The sequence below is a fragment of the Notechis scutatus genome, chromosome 3, assembly GCF_049901735.1.
Source record: "Notechis scutatus isolate UNSWTSFEM ecotype Mainland chromosome 3, rNotScu1.2, whole genome shotgun sequence".
NCBI lineage: Eukaryota > Metazoa > Chordata > Lepidosauria > Squamata > Elapidae > Notechis > Notechis scutatus.
In genome coordinates, this window is record NC_142011.1 from 7939946 (window position 1) to 7961359 (window position 21414).

The following is a 21414-nucleotide window of genomic DNA, read 5'->3' on the forward strand; positions in this document are numbered from 1 at the left end:
CTCCTGATCTGAGTTGGACAGTTGGAAAATAACATTATTTTGTTCAGGAGAAGTGCCCTTTTGAGGCTGCTGGATTTTGCTCCTTGAGGTTATAAGAAAGTCACAATGAGCCCTATATTTTTAACTCAGTGTATAATAGAGGCAAGAAAAATCTCTGTTTGTCTATCTTGGCAACTTTAATCAGAATCAGAATAGAACTGGAAGGGACCTTGGAGGTCTTCTAGTCCAGCCCGCTGCTCAAACAGGAGAACCTATAGCATTTCAGTCAAGTGGCAGTCCAGTCTCTTCTTAAAAACCTCCAGGGTTAGAGCACCTACAACTTCTGGTGGCAAGCTGTTCCACCGGTTAATTGTCCTCAATGTTAGGAAGTTTCGCCTCAATGCCAGGTTGCTTCTCTCCTTAATTAATTTCCATCCATTGCTTCTACTCTTGCCTTCTTGTGCTTTGGAAGATAAGTTTGACCCCTTCTTCTTTGGGGCAGCCCCTAAAATACTGGAGTTCTGCTATCATGTCTTCAATGAAGTCCACACACGTGAACCTGTGTGGACTTCAACTCCCAGAATTCCCCAGACTGAAACTGAACTCACACGCCCCTAATGATTATCCAACAAATACGAAATAAGAATGATTAAGTTATAATAGTCCTGACTTAGTCCTCACCAGTCATTAATGACCGTTCAAAGTTACAATGGACCCCCCCCCCAAAAAGATACTTATATGACCCAATTCCGGAGTTCCAATGACAGTACCTGTCCCCATGGTCACATGACCATATTTTGGTTGCTTGGCAACCAGCTCACCTTGATGGCCGGTTGCAGCATTCTGCGGTCACATGACAGGATTTGCGATGTTTTTTTGCTGGAAACTGGCCATTTTTTTCCACCACCACCCCAGCATGCACTGATTTATTTAATGACCACCATATTCGCTTTACGACTGTGCTGTTTGATTCAAAACCGCCACAAAAAAAAATCATAAAACTAAGTCAAACATGTGGCTGCCTCAGCTTATGACCATCATGACTTAGGATGGACATTGTGGGCTCTATTTCAGTCATAAATCGAGGACTATCTGTAAGCCTCAGATTAGGCAGCATATAAAACGTGATCTTGTGTCACACCCTTCAGCTGCTCAAAAGGACATTCCTCCTTATTTGTTTACGTGATCCAGCTTGATCCGTGAAGCTATCTATATAAACTCTGATGTGGAAACACGTTGCTGGTTGAGCTGTGTGGCTGCTTAGCCAAATCCTCTTTGAAACGCTTTTTGGATTTGGAAAAGAATTGTGCTTTAATAAAAAGAGCAGAAAATGGCATGTTTGCCTCAGAGGATTGTTTAAAAATAAATATTTGTGCAGGCAACGTCCTAAGAGACTAATTGCAGAAAAACATTGACTATCTCAAACAATCTGATCCAGCCATTGATCAGACGACTAGTGCTGTGCCAATTTTGTCCTTTCCCTCCCACAGCTATTTGTTTTGATTTCATGAAGAAAGATATGGAAATTTGGAATGCTTTTTCCCCCCCAAGGAGAAGAACATATTGGGGAAACAAATGAATGATGAACCGTTACAGGAATTGGGCATGGCTAGTCTAGTGAAGAGAATTCATAAAATAACAGAGTTGGAAGGGACTCTTCTCTCAGCTGGGTTTTCTTGTAGATGTTTCATAACCCAACTACATAACTTCATCAGTGCTAGTAGGAAGTGGGGTTTGCTCTCATTTTACTAGTAGTGTACTAGTAGTGGCTTGCCCTAACAGTGTTGGTGGGAGTGGCCTTGGTGTTTTCCTGACTGGACTGTAGCTTACTCTTAGCTTGTCTGGCAGACGACATTCCTGTATCTGTGGTTAAACAGGAAGGACTGTTAAAGTCATAAAGTCAACTCTTTTTCTTCCCCACCTGGTTCCTCCCAGCCGGCTGGATTCCAATGCTTTGCTCTGTGACTGTGACCTGATGTGGCTGGCAGAGCTGCTGAGGAAATACACCGTACAGGGCAACACGCAAGCGGCTGCCACTTGTGAGACCCCACCTGAGTTGTTCGGTCGTTCGGTCATCACCTTGACCACCCGAGAATTCAACTGTGGTGAGTGATACCATTCCGATCCATTATCTATTTTATTCACTTATTTTTCCAGACTGATAAGATAACAGATAAGCAGAGTTGGAAGGGATCTTGTAGGTCATCTAGTCTAACCCGACGTCCATGCGGGAGACCCTACACCATTTCTGACAAATGGGAGTCCAATCTCTTCTTGAAAGTCTCAAGTGATGGCGCTCCCACAACTTCCGAGGGCAACTTCTGTTCCATTGGTTGATTGTTCTCACTGTCAGAAAGTTTCTCCTTATTTCCAGGTTAAATCTCTCCTTGTTCAGTTTCCATCCATTGTTCCTTGTCTGGCCTACAGGTGCTTTAGAAAATAGATTGACCACTTCCTCCTCTCTGTGGCAGCCCCTCAAGTATTGGAAGACGGCTCTCCTGTCTCCCCTGGTCCTTTTCTTCACTAGACTAGTCATGCCCAGTTCCTGCAACTGTTCTTCATATGTTTGAGCCTCCAGTCCCCTAATCATCCTGTTTGCTCTTCTCTGTACTTTTTCTAGAGTCTCAACATCTTTTTTATAATGTGGTGACCAAAACTGGATGCAATACTCTAGGTGTGGTCTTACTAAAGCTTTATAGAGGGGTATTAGTACCTCACTTGATCTTGATTGTATCCCTCTGACTGTACAGATAACTGCACTCCTTACTAGCACTGATGTTGTTACCTAGTTTGGTAATGAAAGGTCTGCAAGAAAACAAGCACGTTCAGAGAGAGAGAGAGAGCCAAGGACCCCCACAGTCCTCCTCCTCCTTTCCCTTTTAGCACTGATGATGTTACCTATTTGGGTAATGAAAGGTCTGCAAGAAAACAACCCAGCTCAGAGAGCACCAAGGACCCCACAGATAATTATCGATTTACACATTCGCTTAGTGACAGTTCAGGGTGACAATAGCCCTGAAAAATATGACTTATGATTGACCTTCACACTTAATAACCACCCCAGCATCCCCATGATCACGTGGTCTAAATTCAGACATTTGGCAACTGGCATGTATTTATAACGGTTGCAACGTCCTGGGGTCATGTGATCAAGCAGATGTGACCTTCCCAGCCAGCTTCCGGCAGGCCAAGTCCGTGCGGGATGCTGGATTCACACAATGACTGTGTGATTTGCTTAACAATTGCAGTATTTCTCTTAACAACCGTGGCAAAAAAAGGATGTAAAATAGGGTGTGACTCACTTAACAACCACCTTGCTTTGTAACAGGAATTCTGATCCTAATTGTGGTCATAAGTCGAGGACTACCTGTCTCGATTCCTGTCCCAACAATCTCTGGAAGCCGTTAAGCGAATCAGCAAAGATATTGACCTCAGTTTCTGGGCTGGGTTCAGACACTTGGCTGACTCTGGCCCTTAATTAGCACTTTCTGGGCTCACATGGGCTCCTCTTATTGAATGGCTGACTCGGGAACAAGTGAGAGTAGAATAATTGCTGGGAAACAGTGCCATCTAGAGAAAAGTTTATGGTTCTTACAAGACTGATGTCAGCTACGCCAGGTAGATCAGATGGGGGAAATCAATTGCCTAGGAAGCCAAAACTAACTTTTATTGAGATTGGCTACAATAACAGAATCTTGCAAGTTAAGGGAATGGAATGGAATGGAATGGAAAGGAAAGGAAAGGAATGGAATGGAATGGAATGGAATGGAATGGAGTGGAGTGGAAAAGAATGGGAATGGAATGGAATGGAATGGAATGGAATGATGGAATGGAATGGAATGGAATGGAATGGAATAGAATAGAATAGAATAGAATAGAATAGAATAGAATAGAATAGAATAGAATAGAATAGAATAGAATAGAATAGAATAGAAAATATGGAATGGAATGGAATGGAACGGAATAGAATAGAATAAAATAGAAACTATGGAATGGGAATGGAATGGAATAGAATAGAATAGAATAGCATAGCATAGAATAGAATAGAATAGAATAGAATAGAATAGAATAGAATAGAATAGAAAATATGGAATGGAATGGAACGGAATAGAATAGAATAGAATAAAATAGAATAGAATAGAATAAAATAGAAAATATGGAATGGGAATGGAATGGAATAGAGTAGAATAATAGAATGGAATAGGAATAGGAATAGAATAGAATAGAATAGACTAGAATAGAATAGAATAGAATAGAATAGAATAGAATAGAATAGGAATATGGAAAACTAGAGGTCTTCTAGTCCAGCCCCCCTCCTCAAGCAGGAGACCCTGTAGCATTTTAGATAATTGGCAGTCCAGTCTCTTTGAAGTACCCACAACTTCTAAAAGCAAAAGCTGTTCCACTGGTTCATTCTTCTCACTGTTAGGCCTTCAGAAATGAACAAATGCCTGCCCTCTCCCTCCTCCTTATATTTATATAAGTGAATTAGGGGGCTGTCGGTCTACGGAATGGGACAACTCACCCTGGCCATCACACCATGGCCAAATCGCCTCAGACAACTCACCCCAGGAAAATTCACCATAACCAACTTGCCACAGGACAATTCAACCCGGGATAATTCAAGAAAAGGACAGGTAGAATTGCAGCTCACCCCAGCCTCGAGGACTTGTAACTTGAGAAGTTCAAACCTAAAGCAAGATCTTTCTTACCACAGTTGTTAAGTGAATCACTGCAGTTGTTAAAATTAGTAACACGGTCGTTAAAAGAATCTGGCTTCCCCATTTACTGGGCTTTTGTTAGAAGCAAAAAAAATCACTTTTTTCAAAGCTAACTTCAAACAGTCACTAAAAACGATGGTAAGTCAAGGACCACCTGTAATAGAAACACATATCCAGAATACAGCCCAAACCTCTGACCTTGTGGACTTGTCAGTTTTTTTCTTGAGCCATCCTGTCAAATCATGCATCAATTTTATTTACTCATAAATGTCACAGAAAATTTAAAGCAAACTTTAAGAATTCAGTTCTTATTCCTTTGAATCCCTTTTCATTCTTGTGAAATGTTATTCTTTATAATGCCTTAGTAAGACCACACTTGGAATATTTGCATCCAGTGTTGGTTGCCAGGATATAATAAAAGATATTGAGACTCTAGAAAGAATGCAGAGAAGAGCAAGAAAGATGATTAGGGGGCTGGAGGCGAAAACATATGAAGAACGGTTGCAGGAAGTGGGTATGTCTAGTCTAAGGAGACATGATAGCAGCCTTCCAATATCTCAGGGGCTGCTACATAGAAGAGGGAGTCGAGCTATTCTCCAAAGCACCAGAAGGCAGGACCAGAAGCAAAGGATGGGAATCAATCAAGGAGAGAACCAGCCTAGAACTAAAGAGAAATTTCCCAACAGAATAATTAATCTATGGAACCGCTTGCCACCAGAAGTTGTGGGTGCCCCATCACTGGAGATTTTTAAGAAGAGTTTGGACAGGCATTTGTCTGAAATGGTATAGCGTCTCCTGCTTGAGCAGGGGGCTGGACTAGAAGACCTCCAAGGTCCCTTCCAATTCTGATATTCTTCCTGAGCAGAAGCTGGCTACAGAAAATTAATATAGGAGCTGAATTAAATCCGATCTGGATCAGATCAGAGCTCAATTTAAGCTCAGCTTAATGTACCACCCTAAGGGCCTTAAGGAGTCAATCTGAATTTTGGCTCAAGAAGAGACAGTTACGAACATTCACCGAAACACCAGAGTCATGTATGGGGTCCCTCAAGCTTTGAAGAATCACCCTCTGTTTGTCCGTTTCAGAGAGTCCTCGCATCACAACCAAACCGCAAGATATCGACGTTACTCTGGGCAACACCGTCTATTTCATCTGCCGGGCAGAGGGGAATCCGAAACCTAAGATTATCTGGCTTCACAACAAGTAAGTAAGATGGCAAGTAAGGGCAAGATGGCAGAAGCAGCGTGCCGGTCTGTGTCAGAAAGATCTTGGAAGGTGGAGCCAAGAGACAATACCAAGGGAAAGGTCAGAGAAGAGATAGCGTAGCCCACAGACGGATAGTGATAGGGGCAAGAGCCTCAATAGAGACCCTCCCTAGTTTCTTGAGATGTCAAGCGGTGGGAGGATTGTACTTTCAGAGTTACAAGATTGGTGTCAGCTTCGCAGGGTAAAGCAGATAGAAATCACAACCAGATGCATTTGTTCTACTGAATTGTTAAGCTACATTGACAGAATCTTGCCTGTATGAAAGTGGAATTCTCCTTCTTGGTCTCCTTTACAACCTGAGTTACTAGGGAAAGCCTCTTCTGAGCTTCTAACCTGGCCCATTATTCACCTGCAAGCTGTGCTGTCTCTTATCTGATCCTTCCCTTGGCCGCATCTCTTTGCTCAGTCCCTCAAGGTCTTTCTCACACATACCTTTACACAGTCGGTTGACGTGACCTTCCCAGCTGGCTTCCAACAAGCACAGTCCATCGGGGAAGCTGGATTCACTTAACAACCCACACGATCCACTTGACAACTGCAGGGATTCATTTAATGACTGTGTCAGCCTTCAAGAACCCTTCTTCTGCTTGTCTTTCCGGCTGCCATAGAAATGGGGGGAGGGGAAAATTAATTGGGCTTTGCGGGAGGTGGAAGAGGGCTGGAGGCTTGAGATGGTGAATTTTAAAACTTTCACACTTGCTTACTGCACAGCTGTAACTTCTTATCTAAGTGGGCCAAGGCCAACCATCCTGGCCAGCCAGATGTCTGAAACACTACCTGAAGATGCCCCACATGACATCATACACATCACAGATTGGATGGCCAGTTTGAACTAGTGGGGGTGGGGAGGTTGCCATAAATTTGTGTATGTGATTTTCACAGATCAGATCTAGAATTCTTTTGATGCTACCACTTGATTCCCAGTAAAAGTCCCTTTCTCTATAACAATGGAGTCTTAGGGTGTCTTTCTTGGATTTTGATGATCCATTTAACCCCTGCCTTGCTTAGCAATGGAACTTCTCGTGCTAATTGTGGTCGTAAGTCAAGGGCAACTTATACTCCCAAGTTTGTGCACTTGTTTGACAGTCTTAAATTGTCTTGGCTCATGCTGATTAAGGTGACCATATGTCACCCTTGGATAATTTGACAGCAACCCTTTTCCCCACCTCAGGGAGAGTGTGATGACCCAGGCATGGCACAGAGACAACACAAGCAGCTGGCAGTTCAAACCGCCCCTTTATTGCTCCAAATTTCCCCAAACACTCCCACATTTCTGGCAAGTCCCAGAGCAAAGTGATGACAACTCTCCCCCACCACACACACACCCCTCAAACAGCCTCTGGCTGCAAATAGTCCAGCCCAGCACTGTGTACACCATGGCTGCACAGCAATAAATCCAGGAGGGCAAATCAAGGAGTTCAGGAAGCAGACGATCCAGGTAATTAATCCAGAAAGCCAGAAAGGGTGCAAGGATTCCAAGAAAGCTCAAACGTCAGCACGCAACACACTTCAGGAACTCAGAGTTTGTTCCTGACAAATGCCTCTCCCCACGGCATCTCCTTAAGCCTCATTTCCCAGGCGTGCCTTGTGAAGAGGGGCGGGACGCTCTTCTCCTGAGTAGCCGGCTCAGTCTGCACTGTTCTCGCCTTCTCTCCACTCTCCGTGCTCTCGGATCAGGAGGGGATGGTCCTTGCTTCTTGCCTGAGCTCTGTCTTTCACGTTCATCCTGTCCCGTTCCTCCCTGTCTAAAAGCTGTCCTAATCCTGAAAGCCCCTGGCCTGACTGGCCCTGCCATTCCCCATTTTCCAACCAAGCCACCCCCTCAATCTGTGTTGGTTCAGGTTCCAGCTCCTCTTCCCCCATAGAATCACGGGGGCATGACATAGAGATCGCTTGGATTGTTTGTTATCTAGGAGCAACACTAGTTGTAGTCCAATCCTTCCCTAGATCAAAGGAGGAATGAAGCTGGCTGCCAACTTCCTTTTTTTGCATTACAGCAACGAGATTGACATGAAGGATGACGGGCGGCTGAACCTGCTACAAGATGGCACATTGATGATCCAAGACACTAAAGAATCTGACAAGGGCATCTATCAGTGCCTGGCCAAGAACATTGTGGGCGAAGCGAAGACCCCTGAGGTTGCCCTGCGCTACTTCGGCGTTCCTTGTAATGTCCTCCAAATAAATGAAGATCTTTTTCCCGCTAGGCCTATAGGAATCAGATGGATAACCTTTTTGTGCTGGTTTTAGGATGGGGAACCATGAAATCCTGGTAGTAGCGTCTCACCTGTCTTACCTGTGTTGACTGATGAAGCAGGACCAATTTGGGAAAATTTGCAAATTCACCGATGTTGTGAGTGGGCTTGGCCATCCCATAAAATGCAAATGAGTGAGAAACCAAAAGGGTTTTGAGTGAGTGAATGACGTGGCAAGGAGAACTTTGGGAAGGAGAAACATCTGGAGAACTTTGTCTCAGGCTCATCCGTGAGGGGCTGCTTAAGAAAGCCAAGAGGGCAACCACAACTGCACCATCAAATCAATTAATGACGCATTTTTGAAAAGGAGTGTGGGTTTGATTGCACACATTGTGATTGGCCCCTTGGCTATTTTGACCCCCTCATTCTGGATAGCCCTGTTCGATCCTTCTCTGCCAAAGACTCACTGTTTCCTACAAATGTGGCCTTCGGGGTGATTTTAAAGAACCAACATGGCCTTTGATTCTGAGGTGGTGAATTCAGCAGGTTCTGACCAGTTCTGGAGAACCAGTAACAGAAATTTTGAATAGTTCGGAGAATCAGCAAATCCCACCTCTGACTGGCCCTGCCCCCATCTATTCTATTTATTTATTTTATTTGGTTTGTCAATAAGACAAAGAATAATAAGAATAATAAAAAGAGTTATTCTCTGCCTCCCATTGAGTCCCAGCTGATTAGCTGGGTCTTCTTTGGTTGCCCTGCACAGGAGAGCAGAGCTGGAAAGCAGGTTAGTGGGGTGGGGAGGGAATGGGGATTTTGCAGTATCCTTTCTCTGCCATGCCCACCAAGCCACGCCCACCAGGCCAGGCCACACCCACCACGCTCACAGAGCCAATAGTAAAAAAAAAATTGAATCCCACCACTGCTTTGACTCATGCTACAAGTGGTGGTGTCAAGCTAGATTCACATAGATATGCCAACATCCTAAACTTGAGCTAAGAAAACACAGGTGCGATATTTGTATGTCATGTTATAACCAAGCTCAAAATAATCCCCTCCAAGTTTTCTCAACAAAATTTTCAAAAGTGGTTTGCTGTAGCCGTCTTGTTCCTAAGGCTAAGAGAGAAGAAGTGACCCAAAGTCACCCAATTGACTCCATGCCCAAAAAAGGACTAGAACTCACCATCTCCCACACCAAACTAGCGCTCTAATAAAACACTTTAATACAGTGCTTTTTGCTTCATTTTCAGGCAAGAAAAACCAAATCCACAGCACAGATATAGAATAGGTGACACCTGGTTCAATAGCAGCAACTTGTGAGAGGGAACTAGAAGTCCTGGTGAACAGCCACTTAAATATGAGCCAGCCGTGTGCTGCAGCTGCCCAAAAAGCCAACACAGTTATAGCCTGCATTAATACAGGGACAGAATCAAGATCATGTGAAGAGCTAATATCACTTTATAATGCCTTGGTAAGGCCACACTTGGAATACTGCATCCACTTGTGGTCACCATGATACAAAAAAGATGTTGAGAAAGAGTGCAGAGAAGAATGACAAAGATTATCGGGCCTGGAGGCTAAATCATACAATGATCGATCGATCGATCGATCGATTGATTGATTGATTGAATGAATGAATGAATTAATGCTTTATTGGCCAAGTGTGATTGGACACACAAGGAATTTGTCTTGGTGCAAATGCTCTCAGTGTACATAAAAGAAAAGATACATTCGTCAAGAGTCAAGAATCGTCAGGTACAACACTTATTGATAGTCATAGGGTACAATAAGCAATCAAATCATACTAGGAAACAGTCAATATAAATCGTAAGGATACAAGCGACAAAGTTCCAGTCATACAGTCACAAGTGGGAGAGGATGGATGATAAGGAGTGATAGAGTAGAATAGAATATTTTTATTGGCCAAGTGTGATTAGACACACAAGGAATTTGTCAGTGTAAATACTCAGTTTATATAAAAGAAAAGATACATTCGTCAAGAGTCGAGAATCAAAGTACGACACTTAATAATAGTCATAGGGAATCAAATAAGCAATCAAATCATACGAGGAAACAGTCAATATAAATCGTAAGGATACAAGCGACAAAGTTACAGTCATACAGTCACAAGTGGGAGGGGAAGGGTGATAAGGAGTGATGAGAAGATTAATAGTAATAGTAGTGCAGACTTAGTAAATAGTTGGGCAGTGTTGAGGGAATTATTTGTTTAGCAGAGTGATGGCGTTCAGGAAAAAATTGTCCTTGTGTCTAATTGTTCTGGTGTGCAGTGCTCTATAGCGTCGTTTTGAGGGTTAGGAAGGAACTAGGGATGCCTAGCCTATCCAAGAGAAGGGTTGGGGTGGCATGATAGCAGTCTTCCAACGTTTGACGGGCTGTCACAAAGAGGAGGGCTATCAACCTCTTCTCCAGAGCTCCTGATGAAGGCAGGACAGGAAGTCATGGATGGAAACTTATCAAAGGGAGATTTCAACCTAGAATTAAGGAGAAATTTCCCAACCGTGAGATGAAAACAATTCATCAATGGGACAGCTTGCCTCCAGAATTTGTGGGTGCTCCATCCCTTGAGGTGGTCTGGAATGGTAGAGGCCAGTTGTTCTCAACATGTGGTCTGGGGGCCCATGAAGTCGTCAACGAGGGTCCATCAAGGCTTTAAAAAATGTTATGATTTAAATCTTGAGTTAGGTTTTTTTGGAGGTGGGGGGAAATGGCTATGGTCCGTGGCCACAAAATATATTTAAGGGAGGGGGGTCCATGCTGAAGAAAAGATTGAAAATCACTAGTGTAGGTTCTCCTGCTTGAGCAGAGGGGGTTGGACTAGAAGACCTCCAAGATCCCTTCTAACTCTGTTATTCTATACTGCAGAGGTCTTGAAACTTGGCCACTTTAAGACCTGTGGACTTCAACTCCCGCTATGCTGGCGGGAGAATTCTGGGAGTTGAAGTCCACCAGTCTTAAAAGTGGCCAAGTTTCAAGACCCCTGCTATACTCAGTCGGAATATTGCGAAATGGTTTGAGTTTGTTTATTAACCGAGCCCTTTTCTTGTCCTTTATGTTTTCAGCCAAACCTAGTTTTGTCATCCATCCCCAAAACACAGAGGTCCTGGTGGGGGAAAGCGTGACTCTGGAGTGTGGGGTGTCTGGACACCCTCTGCCTCGCGTTGTCTGGATGCTGAGCTCAGGGTCGCCCCTGCCCCAAAATCCGCGCTTCAACATCACCAGCTCGGGCGGCCTCTATATCCAAAATGTCACTTTGTCGGATGAAGGCAAATACAGCTGCAAAGCCTCCAACAGGGAAGGATCCATTACGGCAACGGCAAACATCATCGTGCAAGGTAGCCGTGGGACTATTATCGGCCAAATTTAGGTGATAAATTAGACCAAAGCCTAGTCCTCGTTTAGCGACCGTTTCAAAGCTGCAAAGGCCCTTGAAGAAAAAGTGACACGACCCGTTTTCCACACGACCGTTTGTAGCGTCCCCGTGGTCATTTGAGCAAAATTCAGACGCTTGGACGCTGACTCATATTTATGACAGACGCAGTGTCCTGGGGTCATGGCCAAGTCAACGGGGAAGCCAGAATCGCTGGCTTACTAACTTAACAACTGCACTGATTCACTTAACAACGGTAGCAAGAAAGGTTGTAAAATGGAGCAAAACCAGGGGTGCGCCTCAAAAATATTAGCAAGGGGTTCCCTGGCTGGTTGCTGGGTGGACGTGGCCATGTTGGGAGTGGCCTAGTCGGCCTCCTGCGCCACAGCAGGGAGGGGGCCGTTTTCGCCCTCCCTGGCCTCCAGAGGCTTTCCTTGAGACTCTGGGAGGGCGAAAACAGCCCCCCCCGGGCTCCGGAGGCTCTCTGGAAGCCAGAAACGGGCCCATTTCCAGGCTTCGCCAAACTTCCGGGAGGCCCGTTTTTCGCCCTCGCCGAGTCTCCTCACGTGCCGTGCACTTACCTGCATCCAAAATGGGTTACATGGGGGCTCCTGGGAGGGGAGGGGCAGAGTGGGCGGGGCCAGCCAGGAGTGGGGTTTGGGGGTTCTCCAAACTGCACAGAATCTTAGCTAGGGGCTCCCCCAAACCCCTGCGAATCCCCAGCAGCCCAGCCCTGGGCAAAACTCACTTCACTACTGTCTTGCTTAGCAATAGAAATTTTGAGGTCAATCGTGGTTGTAAGTCGAGGACAACCTGTAGTTGAGCGTGAAAAGAAAAAAAAAAAGATTAACTTGAAAGTTGCACCGCTAAGATGTAAGCTAGCTCTGTTCACTTAGTTCATTTATAGATTCTGCAAGTAATCCTTGATTTAGAACATAATTGGGACTAGAATTTCCATTGCTAAACACAATGTTTCTTAAGTGAATTGTGCCTGCTTCTACAACTTATTTTCTCACGGGTTGTTAAGCAAATCACTGCGGTTGTTAAGTGAATCATACCGTTGTTAAGTGAACTCTGCTCCCCTCCCCCATTGATTTGGCTTGTTGGAAGCCAGCGGGGAAGGTCCCGAACGGCGATTATATGACCTCAGGACACTGCAACCGTCGTAAATATTCATTGTTTGCCAATGGACTAGAGTTTGAAATGCTGTGGAAATGCTGCAGGATGAAAGTGGGAGGACCAACTGTAAGTCATGTTTTTCAGTGCCGATGTAACTTCGAAAGATTTCTAAACGAATGGTTGTAAGTCCAGGGGTACCTGAAATTATTTAAAAATTTTTTAAAAAATCTCCCCCCCTTGGGTCCTTATCAAAAAAATACGATTTGGTGGTACAGTGCATTACTGCAGGCTACTTCTGCTGACTGCCGGCTGCCTGCAATTTGGCAGATCGAATCCCACCAGGCTCAAGGTCGACTCAGCCTTCCATCCTTCCGAGGTGGGTAAAATGAGGACCCAAAATTGTTGGGGGCCATAGGCTGACTCTTTAAACCGCTTAGAGAGGGCTGTAAAAGCACTATAAAGCGGTATATAATCCTCAGCGGTATATAAGCGGTGTATAAGTGGTATATAAGTCTCAGTGCTATTGCTAAGTGGGAAGGAAGGAAGGAAGGAAGGAAGGAAGGAAGGAAGGAAGGAAGGGCCATGGTGGTGCCGTGGTTACAATGTAGCATTTCAGGTTAAGTCTGCCAACTGCCAGCAGTTTGATCCTGACCTGCTCAAGATTGACTCAGCCTTCCATCCTTCCGAGGTGGGTAAAATGAGGACACAGATTATTGGGGACAAGAGGCTGACTCTGTAAACCGCTTAGAGAGGGCTATAAAGCACTATAAAGCGGTATATAAGTCTAAGGGCTATTGCTATTCAAATGCTGATAGGGGACAAAGAACAGCAGTGAATTAGTTCCAAATCTTGCCCATCCATGACCTGATAGTTCATATAAAGATTCAATCCGTAACACATCTCGCTTCAACACAACTGGCAAAATTGCCACAGAGAACAGGGGTGACACCAGAGGAAGTCGAGAAAAATCAAGATGGTGGCCAGGATGAGGGAAATAAACACCCACCCTGTGTAGTATAAAAGGGATGGACCCTTGATTGTGTGAATGCAACCCACAACCTGAGACTGATACTCACCTCAACGAGGACACCCCCTCCTGCTAATTTTCAAATATAATTTAATGTTTGTCAACCTCAGCCCTGAGAAGAGGTGTGGCATTCAACTCCCAGAATTCCCCAGCCGGTCTGGTCTTCTCAATCTTTCTCCGGGGTTTTAATGTGATGCTTGGTGAAAAGGAGGTTTGCACATTCCCGCGCATCTTGTAGAAGATGTCTCTTTTCCTTCTTTTCCTCCTGCAGATACCCCCAGATTTTTGATAGCTCCCAATGATCAGGCCGTGACTGAGGGTCAAAATGTGGATCTGCCCTGCTCTGCGGATGGACATCCTCGCCCAGTCATATCTTGGACAAAAGAAGGTATTTTCTTGGCATTGCTGTCTTCTGTAAGGATTTAGAGTCATCGAATCATGAGCTGAAAGAGACCACCAAGATTGGAACTAGAAACTGTGTTTCTCATAACAGAATAACAGAGTTGGAAGGGACCTTGGAGGTCTTCTAGTCCAACCCCCCTGCTCAGACCCTATACCCATAATGGCAAACCTATGGCATGCGTGCCGGAAGTGGCATGCAGAGCCATCTCTTTGGGCACACCAGCTCTTGCCCATTGCTCTTCTGCGTGCCAGAAACCGGAAGACCAGGTGGTCGGCATGCATGCACGTGCGGGAAACCGGAAGCGCACCGGGGAACTGCTCTTCCAAGTTTCCAGTGCTCCTGCGTGCACACTGGGGAGATGCTCTTCCGGTTCCTGCCTTATACCATTCCAGACAAGTGGTTGTCCAATCTCTTCTTGAAAGCCTTCAGTGATGGAGTACTGATTAATGGTTCTCTCTGTTAGGAAATTTCTCCTTCGTTCTAGGTTGCTTCCCTCCTTAGTTTCCATCTATTGTTTCTTGTCCTGCCTTCAGGTGTTTTGGAGAATATGTTGAACCTTCCCACCTGTTTTGTGTAATAGTTAACAGATAATCAGAGTTGGAAAGGACCTTGTAGGTCATCTAGCCCAACCACCCACCCAAGTGGGAGACCCTACACCAGTGGCCCCCAACCTTTTTTGTCCCACAGCCTGGTGCCGGCATCACAAAATGATCCACGGACCGGTACCAGCATTAACACGCACGACCAAGGCAAGGCGAGCCGAGCGACTGGCCAGCCAGCCGTCCCCGCTTCTCCCTGCCACCTTCAACTCCTCCTTTGTCGTTTGTCGATGGGCTTTTTCGGGCTCTTTCTTAATCTCCTCCTAACGCGAGACTCCACCGCCATTGGGACGGCTCTTCGTTCGAAGCCGCCCCTCGACGAAACTAAGGCACAAGGATTCCTTCAGCACCCAAACACCGCTTTCCAACCGATGACCGACAAGCTCACCCGGAAGCACTTTCTCAAGCGCCGTCGAAACAAGATGGCGGCGCCCAGTTCTTTGCGGCCTGGTAAAAATGATCCACTGACCGGTACGGTCCAGGGCCCGGTGGTTAGGGACCACTGTCCTACACCATTTCTGACAAATGGCAGTCCAATCTCTTCTTGAAAGTCCCAAGTGACGAAGCTCCCACAACTTCTGAGGGCAACTTCTGTTCCAACTTCTGTTGGTTGATTGTTTTCACTGTCAGAAAGTTTCTCCTTATTTCCAGGTTGAATCTCTCCTTGTTCAGTTTCCATCCATTATTCCTTGTCTGGCCTTCAGGTGCTTTAGAAAGTAGCTTGACCCCTTCTTCCTTTCTGTGGCAGCCCCTCAGATATTGGAAGACTGCTATCATATCTCCCTGGTCCTTCTCTTTACTAGACTAGCCAAGCCCAGTTCCTGTAACCATTCTTCATATGTTTGAGCCTCCAGTCCCCTAATCATCCTGGTTGCTCTTCTCTGCATTTTTTCTAGTCTCCATATCTTTTTTTATATCACGAAGGACTTGAGCTTCTAGAATTCCCTTGTCAGCATGTTAAGGATGCTGAGGTTGAGAAATGCTGTTCTAAGGAAAGGTGTGGGAAGAAATTAGATCCCAGACTAATTTTAGGCCTGAACTGCCTTTGACTCTCCTTTTCATTAGTAACATGAGGTGCAAGCAACCAAAACCAGGAAACTACCCTACATTACAAACTAAACAAATACAATTTTGCAAAGATCACTTAATTTCTTTCAGCTGATAATTTTGGCAACCAGGCTAAACTAATTCAACCACGCAAATAAGTAGCAAACCAGGAAAATCTTTTAAAAGACAAACTTTTCTGAGCACACATGGGTGGGGGTCCAAAATTAACAAGTAGGCACACTTCAAAGAAAGATCTACACACTCAGTGAAGTAAGATAACCAAGGGTGTCCAACCTTGGACATTTTTAAAGATTTCTGGACTTCAATTCTCAGAATCCCTCAGTCAACCATGCTAGTTGAAGAATTCTGGGAGGTGAAGTCTCTAAGTCTTAAAGTTGTAAGTCCGCAAATCTTAAATTTGAAGTCCACAAGTCTTAAACTTGCTAAGGTTAGACACTTCTAGTATACACTTTAGAAACCCTACTATAAGTGTTGTATATACCCTTTTACTTAATACAGGGGTGTCCAACCTTGGCAACTTTAAGACTTGTGGACTTCAACTCCCAGAATTCCTCAGCCAGCAAGCTGGCTGAGGAATTCTGGGAGTTGAAGTCCACAAGTCTTAAAGTTGCCAAGGTTGGACACCCCTGACTTAATATAATCTTTTAAACTATTCCTTATAGGACTTGATTTCAGGTTTCCAGGTCTTTCACCTCTCCTTTTAATTTCCACCAGCATCTCCAAAGAATTTTGTCCATCCTCCTAACTTTCAAACAAGGGCATCGTCTAAAGCAGGGGTCTCCAACCTTGGCAACTTTAAGACTTGTGCGCTTTAAGACTTGTGGACTTCAATTCCCAGAATTCCTCAAGCAGGCTGAGGAATTCTGGGAGTTGAAGTCCACAAGTCTTAAAGTTGCCAAGCTTAGAGACCCCTGATCTAAAGTAGGCATTTCTAGTAGCTAGTTCCAATCACTGGTTAGTCCACTCCTGCTCTCTCTCTTTCCCCTGTCTCAAGTTCAGAAGACCACCTGCAGTATTTTTTCCCTTTTCATCCCCCCAATTAACCCATATTTACCTAGAAAATACTTTGCAACCAGTGGTGGGATTCAAATTTTTTTACTACCGGTTCTGTGGGCGTGGCTTGGTGGGCGTGGCAGGGGAAGGATACTGTAAAATCTCCAGTCAGAGGTGGCATTTTCCGGTTCTCTGGACTACTCAAAATTTCTGCTACCGGTTCTCCAGAACTAGTCAGAACCTGCTGAATACCCACCTCTGCTTGCAACCTTGGAAGAGCACCATTGCTTCTTGGAGAAGAAGATCAAAGGAGAGTTACAGCTGGACTTGGAGGCTCAGCATCAAGGCCCAGTGTGATGTTCCTCGCATTGAAAAAAATCCAGGGTGGACACCTTAAAATTAACGATCCATTCTCATCAACTGGACCCAACTGGTTTCAAGGAAAGCTTGCCCTGGAGATTCTCAGTCACCCAGGTTAAAGATGCTTTTTTCAAAAGGCAAGTGGACTTTGTTTTTCCTTGAAGACGTTTCGCTTCTCATCCAAGAAGCTTCTTCGGTTCTGACTGTCGGAACCGAAGAGACTTCTTGGATGAGAAGCGAAACGTCTTCACGAAAAAAAAACACAAAGTCCACTTGCCTTTCGAAAAAGCACCTTTGCGACTTGTCCATCCCTTTGTGAAGGTCAAAGTTCATGGGAGGATTTCTTCAGCAACACCGTGTTGGTCCCTCTTGTTCATAGGTGGTCCGTTACCAAACAGTTGGAGATACAGCATCCTCTCCACGGGAACCCTGCGGATGGTCGAAGTGTCCCTTCATGATCAAGGCCACTATGAGTGCCATGCTATCAATGCAGTTGGAGCCCAGAGATTTTCTGCGAGCCTCGAGGTCACCCCACGTGGTAAGTGTACAGGCGAACGTCTTCCTGATCTCATCTTCCCCAGCCAGTTGGTTTCCTTCTACCCTTTACTGATAGATCCATATAGGCACAGAAGAAGCAAAGCCAGTTCTAAAGGTTCCCGTGGAAAACAGCCTAGGTAAATTCCCCTTTTCCCCATTAGCTCTCCCACCCACCCACTATCCATTGTCCATCGATCCAACACGTTCTTCGTGTTTTGAGAAACAGTCCACACCAGTTCGAAAAGTTATCAGAACGTGACCTTGAAGTGTAGGAACTTTCCCAGGCTCAGCCTGGCTCACTTGAATTCCCCCAGTCCATCCCAACTCCCCTAAGAATCCCACCCTCTCGCTTCTGTTCCTGTCGTCAAGCGGCGAGAAGAACTGATAGAATCCGAGTCGGCCTTGAAATTGGTCTTCCCCAACCTAGTGTTCTCCAGAACGTTTGCAGTTCAACAACGGTCATGGCCAACCCATCTGGAAGACAAGTCTTCCCTTAACTTCTATTCCCCAATTAAATGCGGAATACAGTATAACTGAGTTGGAAGGGACCTCGGAGGTCTTCTAGTCCAACCCCCTGCTCTAGCAGGAGACCCTGCCTACACCATTCCAGACAAATGGCTGTCCAGTCTCTTCTTAAAAGCCTCCAGTGATGGAGCACCCACAACTTCTGGAGACCAGCCATGCCACCGGTTAAACCTGACTCTGTGCTTTCACTTCCCCCTCTGTCTTTCCTAAACAGTTATGCCCGTATTTCTTCATCCGCCTCAAGATACGGTTGCAGAAGTCGGCCAAGACATTGAGATCCCTTGTACCGCCCAAGGGAACCCACAGCCAACGATAACATGGGCAAAGGTCAGATGGTTTATCACTTAACAAAAACAGGATCGCCTTTCGTGTAGGGCTGGGGGACATTGAGTGTGTGGGCTTCTGATGTTAAATGGGGATGTCTTAGTTTGAAGGAGGAGCAAATTCTGTTTGCCTCTCTATTTTATTTATTTAAATTATATCCCGCCGTTGATTGCTTTTATAAACAACTCAAGGCAGCAAACATATCTGACCCTCTTCCTTCGTCGTATTGTTGCCACAACAATCCTGTGAGGTGGGTTGGGCTGAGAGAGAGGGACTGGCCCAAAATCATCTAGCCAGTTTTGGTGCCTGAGGCAGGACCAGAACTCACAAGTCTTCTGTGATTGGCTTAGAGTCACTCAATCAGGTTTCATGCCTAAGGTGGGACTAGAACTCACATTCTCCTGGTTTCTAGCTTGGTGCCTTCAGAAATGCTAACTGGGGAATTCTGGGAGTTGAAGTCCACCCATCTTAAAGCTATAGAGGTTAAGAAATACTGATATAGAGGTAATCTTTGACTTACGACCCCAGTTGAGCCAACATTTCTGTAGCTAAACCAGACAATTGTTAAGCAAATTTGGGGCCATTTTATGACAGTTCTTGCCTTGACTGATATTGCAAAAAGTCTGGCAGGATTGCACATTAAATCTGGATAGGACGCCACCAGGAAATCCTGGGGCTGTTTTTTTTTTAGATAGGGAAGAGAAAGAAGGGTGTGGGAGATATGCAATATAGTTTATTTCATTTTTGTCAAGAAAATGAAAGCGTCTGTGACGACCCAGGGTGGGATACAAAATAAACAGTCATGAAAAACAGGTAAAGCCCCTTTTATTCCTTCACTTTGCTTCCAAGCTCCAAATATCCTTGATTGGAGACAAAAAAAAATTTCCCATACGAGCAGTTACAAGAAGGAGGAAATGCTTTTTAAACTAAAAATGCCTATAAATTATAAAGAGTAAAAAACAACACAAACTAAGCAAGATAAAGGCTTGAAGATGTCCACAGATATCAGAACACACTGGGAAAGACGCCAAACTCAGAGAGGAACAAAAAACTAGAGATATTTCCATGCTTTGTTTCCAGCACTGGCCCCTACGCATGTCCGTTCTCTTATCCAGTTGTCACAGCTGCAGCCCATGAAGAGGATCAAGGCCCTTTCCTCTGCCATAGACCATGTCTCTCCTTTATCCTCTCCTCCCTGCATGCCCTAGGATGGAGAGGGGATGGGCCTGGGTCCTCCTCTGACTGCCCAGCCGGCCTCTGCCCTTCCCCAGCCTCCTCCCCAACCTCCAGAGCCACACTTCCACTCCCTGTTGCCTGTTCCTCCTCTCCCTCAGAGTCAGTCTCCACCAGGGGCATGACGGCATCTATATAATTAAATATTAAAAAGTGTCCATGTAAGTTAAGTTTGCCTCAGAGGAAGACCCAAAATTTTTTGTTGTTAAGCGAGTCATTTGTTAAGTGAGTTTTGTTCTATGTTATGACATTTCTTGCCATGGTTGTTAAGTGGATCACTGTAACTATTAAGTTAGTGACACCATGAATCCGGCTCCCCCATTGACTTTGCCTGTCAGAAGGACGCAAAAGGGGATCGCTTGAGCCCGGGACAATGCAATCGTCATCAATAACAGGTCAGTTGCCAACCTCTGAATGTTGATCACGTGACCACGGGGATGCTGCAACGGTCGTAAATGTGAAAAATGGTCATAAGTCACTTTTTCCCAGTGCCGTTATAACCTTGAACGGCCACTAAACAAACGGTTGTAAATGGAGGACTATCTGTAATGCATAGTATTTTTTTGTGCTTCTTGAATATACAGTACCTTTAGTGACATCTACTGGTCACGTTCAGGAAACAGAGTTGCCGGTGTGTCAGAGCTGCACAACCTGGGTGTTTTAAAGTTGCTGCTGTTAACCCCTAGCCCTCACCCAGGGGTGGGATTCTACTGGTTCAGCCTGGTTCGCACGAACCGGTAGTAAAAAATGTTTAGTCGATGATTAGACTAAACCGGTATTTCTTTTTTGTTATTTCCTCCTGACACACAGCTGTTCCAATGATCGGCTATGCCGGGATTCCCCCTTGCTGTCTTACTGCTACGTCCAATTTTCACTCTTGGGAGCAAAAACGCTCCCCCCGGAAAGCTTCCTGAGGCCCAGGAAGCAAAAGAAAAAAATGGACCACTGGGGGAGGGGTGCTGCACACACACACAAAAAAGAAGCCACGCCCACCCAGTCCCGTGGCCATGCCCACCTAGCCACGCCCACGGAACCAGTATCAAAAATATTTGCATCCCACCCGTGCCCTAAACCCTAACCTCTTGTTTCAGTTTCATGACTCGGGACACACTTATGCAAGCTGAAATTCAGTGAGGGCTAGTCCCTTGCCATCCTGGACTGATTTTGCAAAAAGTCTGGCAGGATTGCACATTAAACCTGGATAGGACACCCACAGGAAATCCTGCGGCTGCTTTTTAGACAGGGAAGAGAAAGAAGAGCTGGGAAGATAAGCATTGATCTGCAAGAAAATGAAAGTATCTATATAATTAAATTTTAAAAGTATCCCTGTCAGTTGTGTTTGGCTCAAAGGAAGACAGGCCTGGCCAGAGTTATCAGTTCAAGACTCCATATTATCTCAAGATTGGAGCCAGGAGGGTCCCAAAAATCATTATAGTGGATTTATTTTTAAAACATTTATATGGCCACTCATTTTATACAGGTAGTCCTTGACTTACAACAGTTCATTTAGTGACCGTTCAAAGTTACAACGGCACTGAAAAAAGTGGCTTTTGACCATTTTTCACACTTCGTAGCACCCCACCCCGTGTGATCAATATTCAGATGCTTGGCAAGTGACTCATACTTATGACCATTGCTGTGTCCTAGGGTCATGTGGTCCCCTTTGGCGACCTTCT

At 45.1% G+C, this 21414-nt stretch overlaps 1 protein-coding gene across 6 annotated transcripts in view; it reads left to right on the top strand.

Moving 5' to 3' along the window:
- Positions 1–21414, top strand: part of LOC113427962 (peroxidasin homolog) — a 108920-nt gene that overhangs the window by 72630 nt on the left and 14876 nt on the right. For 5 of the 6 annotated variants that reach the window (XR_015748418.1, XR_015748417.1, XM_087959153.1 and 2 more), the window contains exons 7-13: positions 1915–2084; positions 5787–5904; positions 7965–8134; positions 11243–11515; positions 13968–14084; positions 17499–17657; positions 18396–18508. Coding sequence is in view for 4 of the 6 variants with exons in the window: in XM_087959153.1 (XP_087815279.1) it covers positions 1915–2084; positions 5787–5904; positions 7965–8134; positions 11243–11515; positions 13968–14084; positions 17499–17657; positions 18396–18508 (1120 nt within the window). In the remaining 2 variants the exon portion in view is untranslated. Of the gene's footprint in view, positions 1–1914; positions 2085–5785; positions 5905–7914; positions 8135–11242; positions 11516–13967; positions 14085–17498; positions 17658–18395; positions 18509–21414 lie in introns of those variants that run through there. The other variant, XM_087959157.1, reaches the window with a different exon arrangement.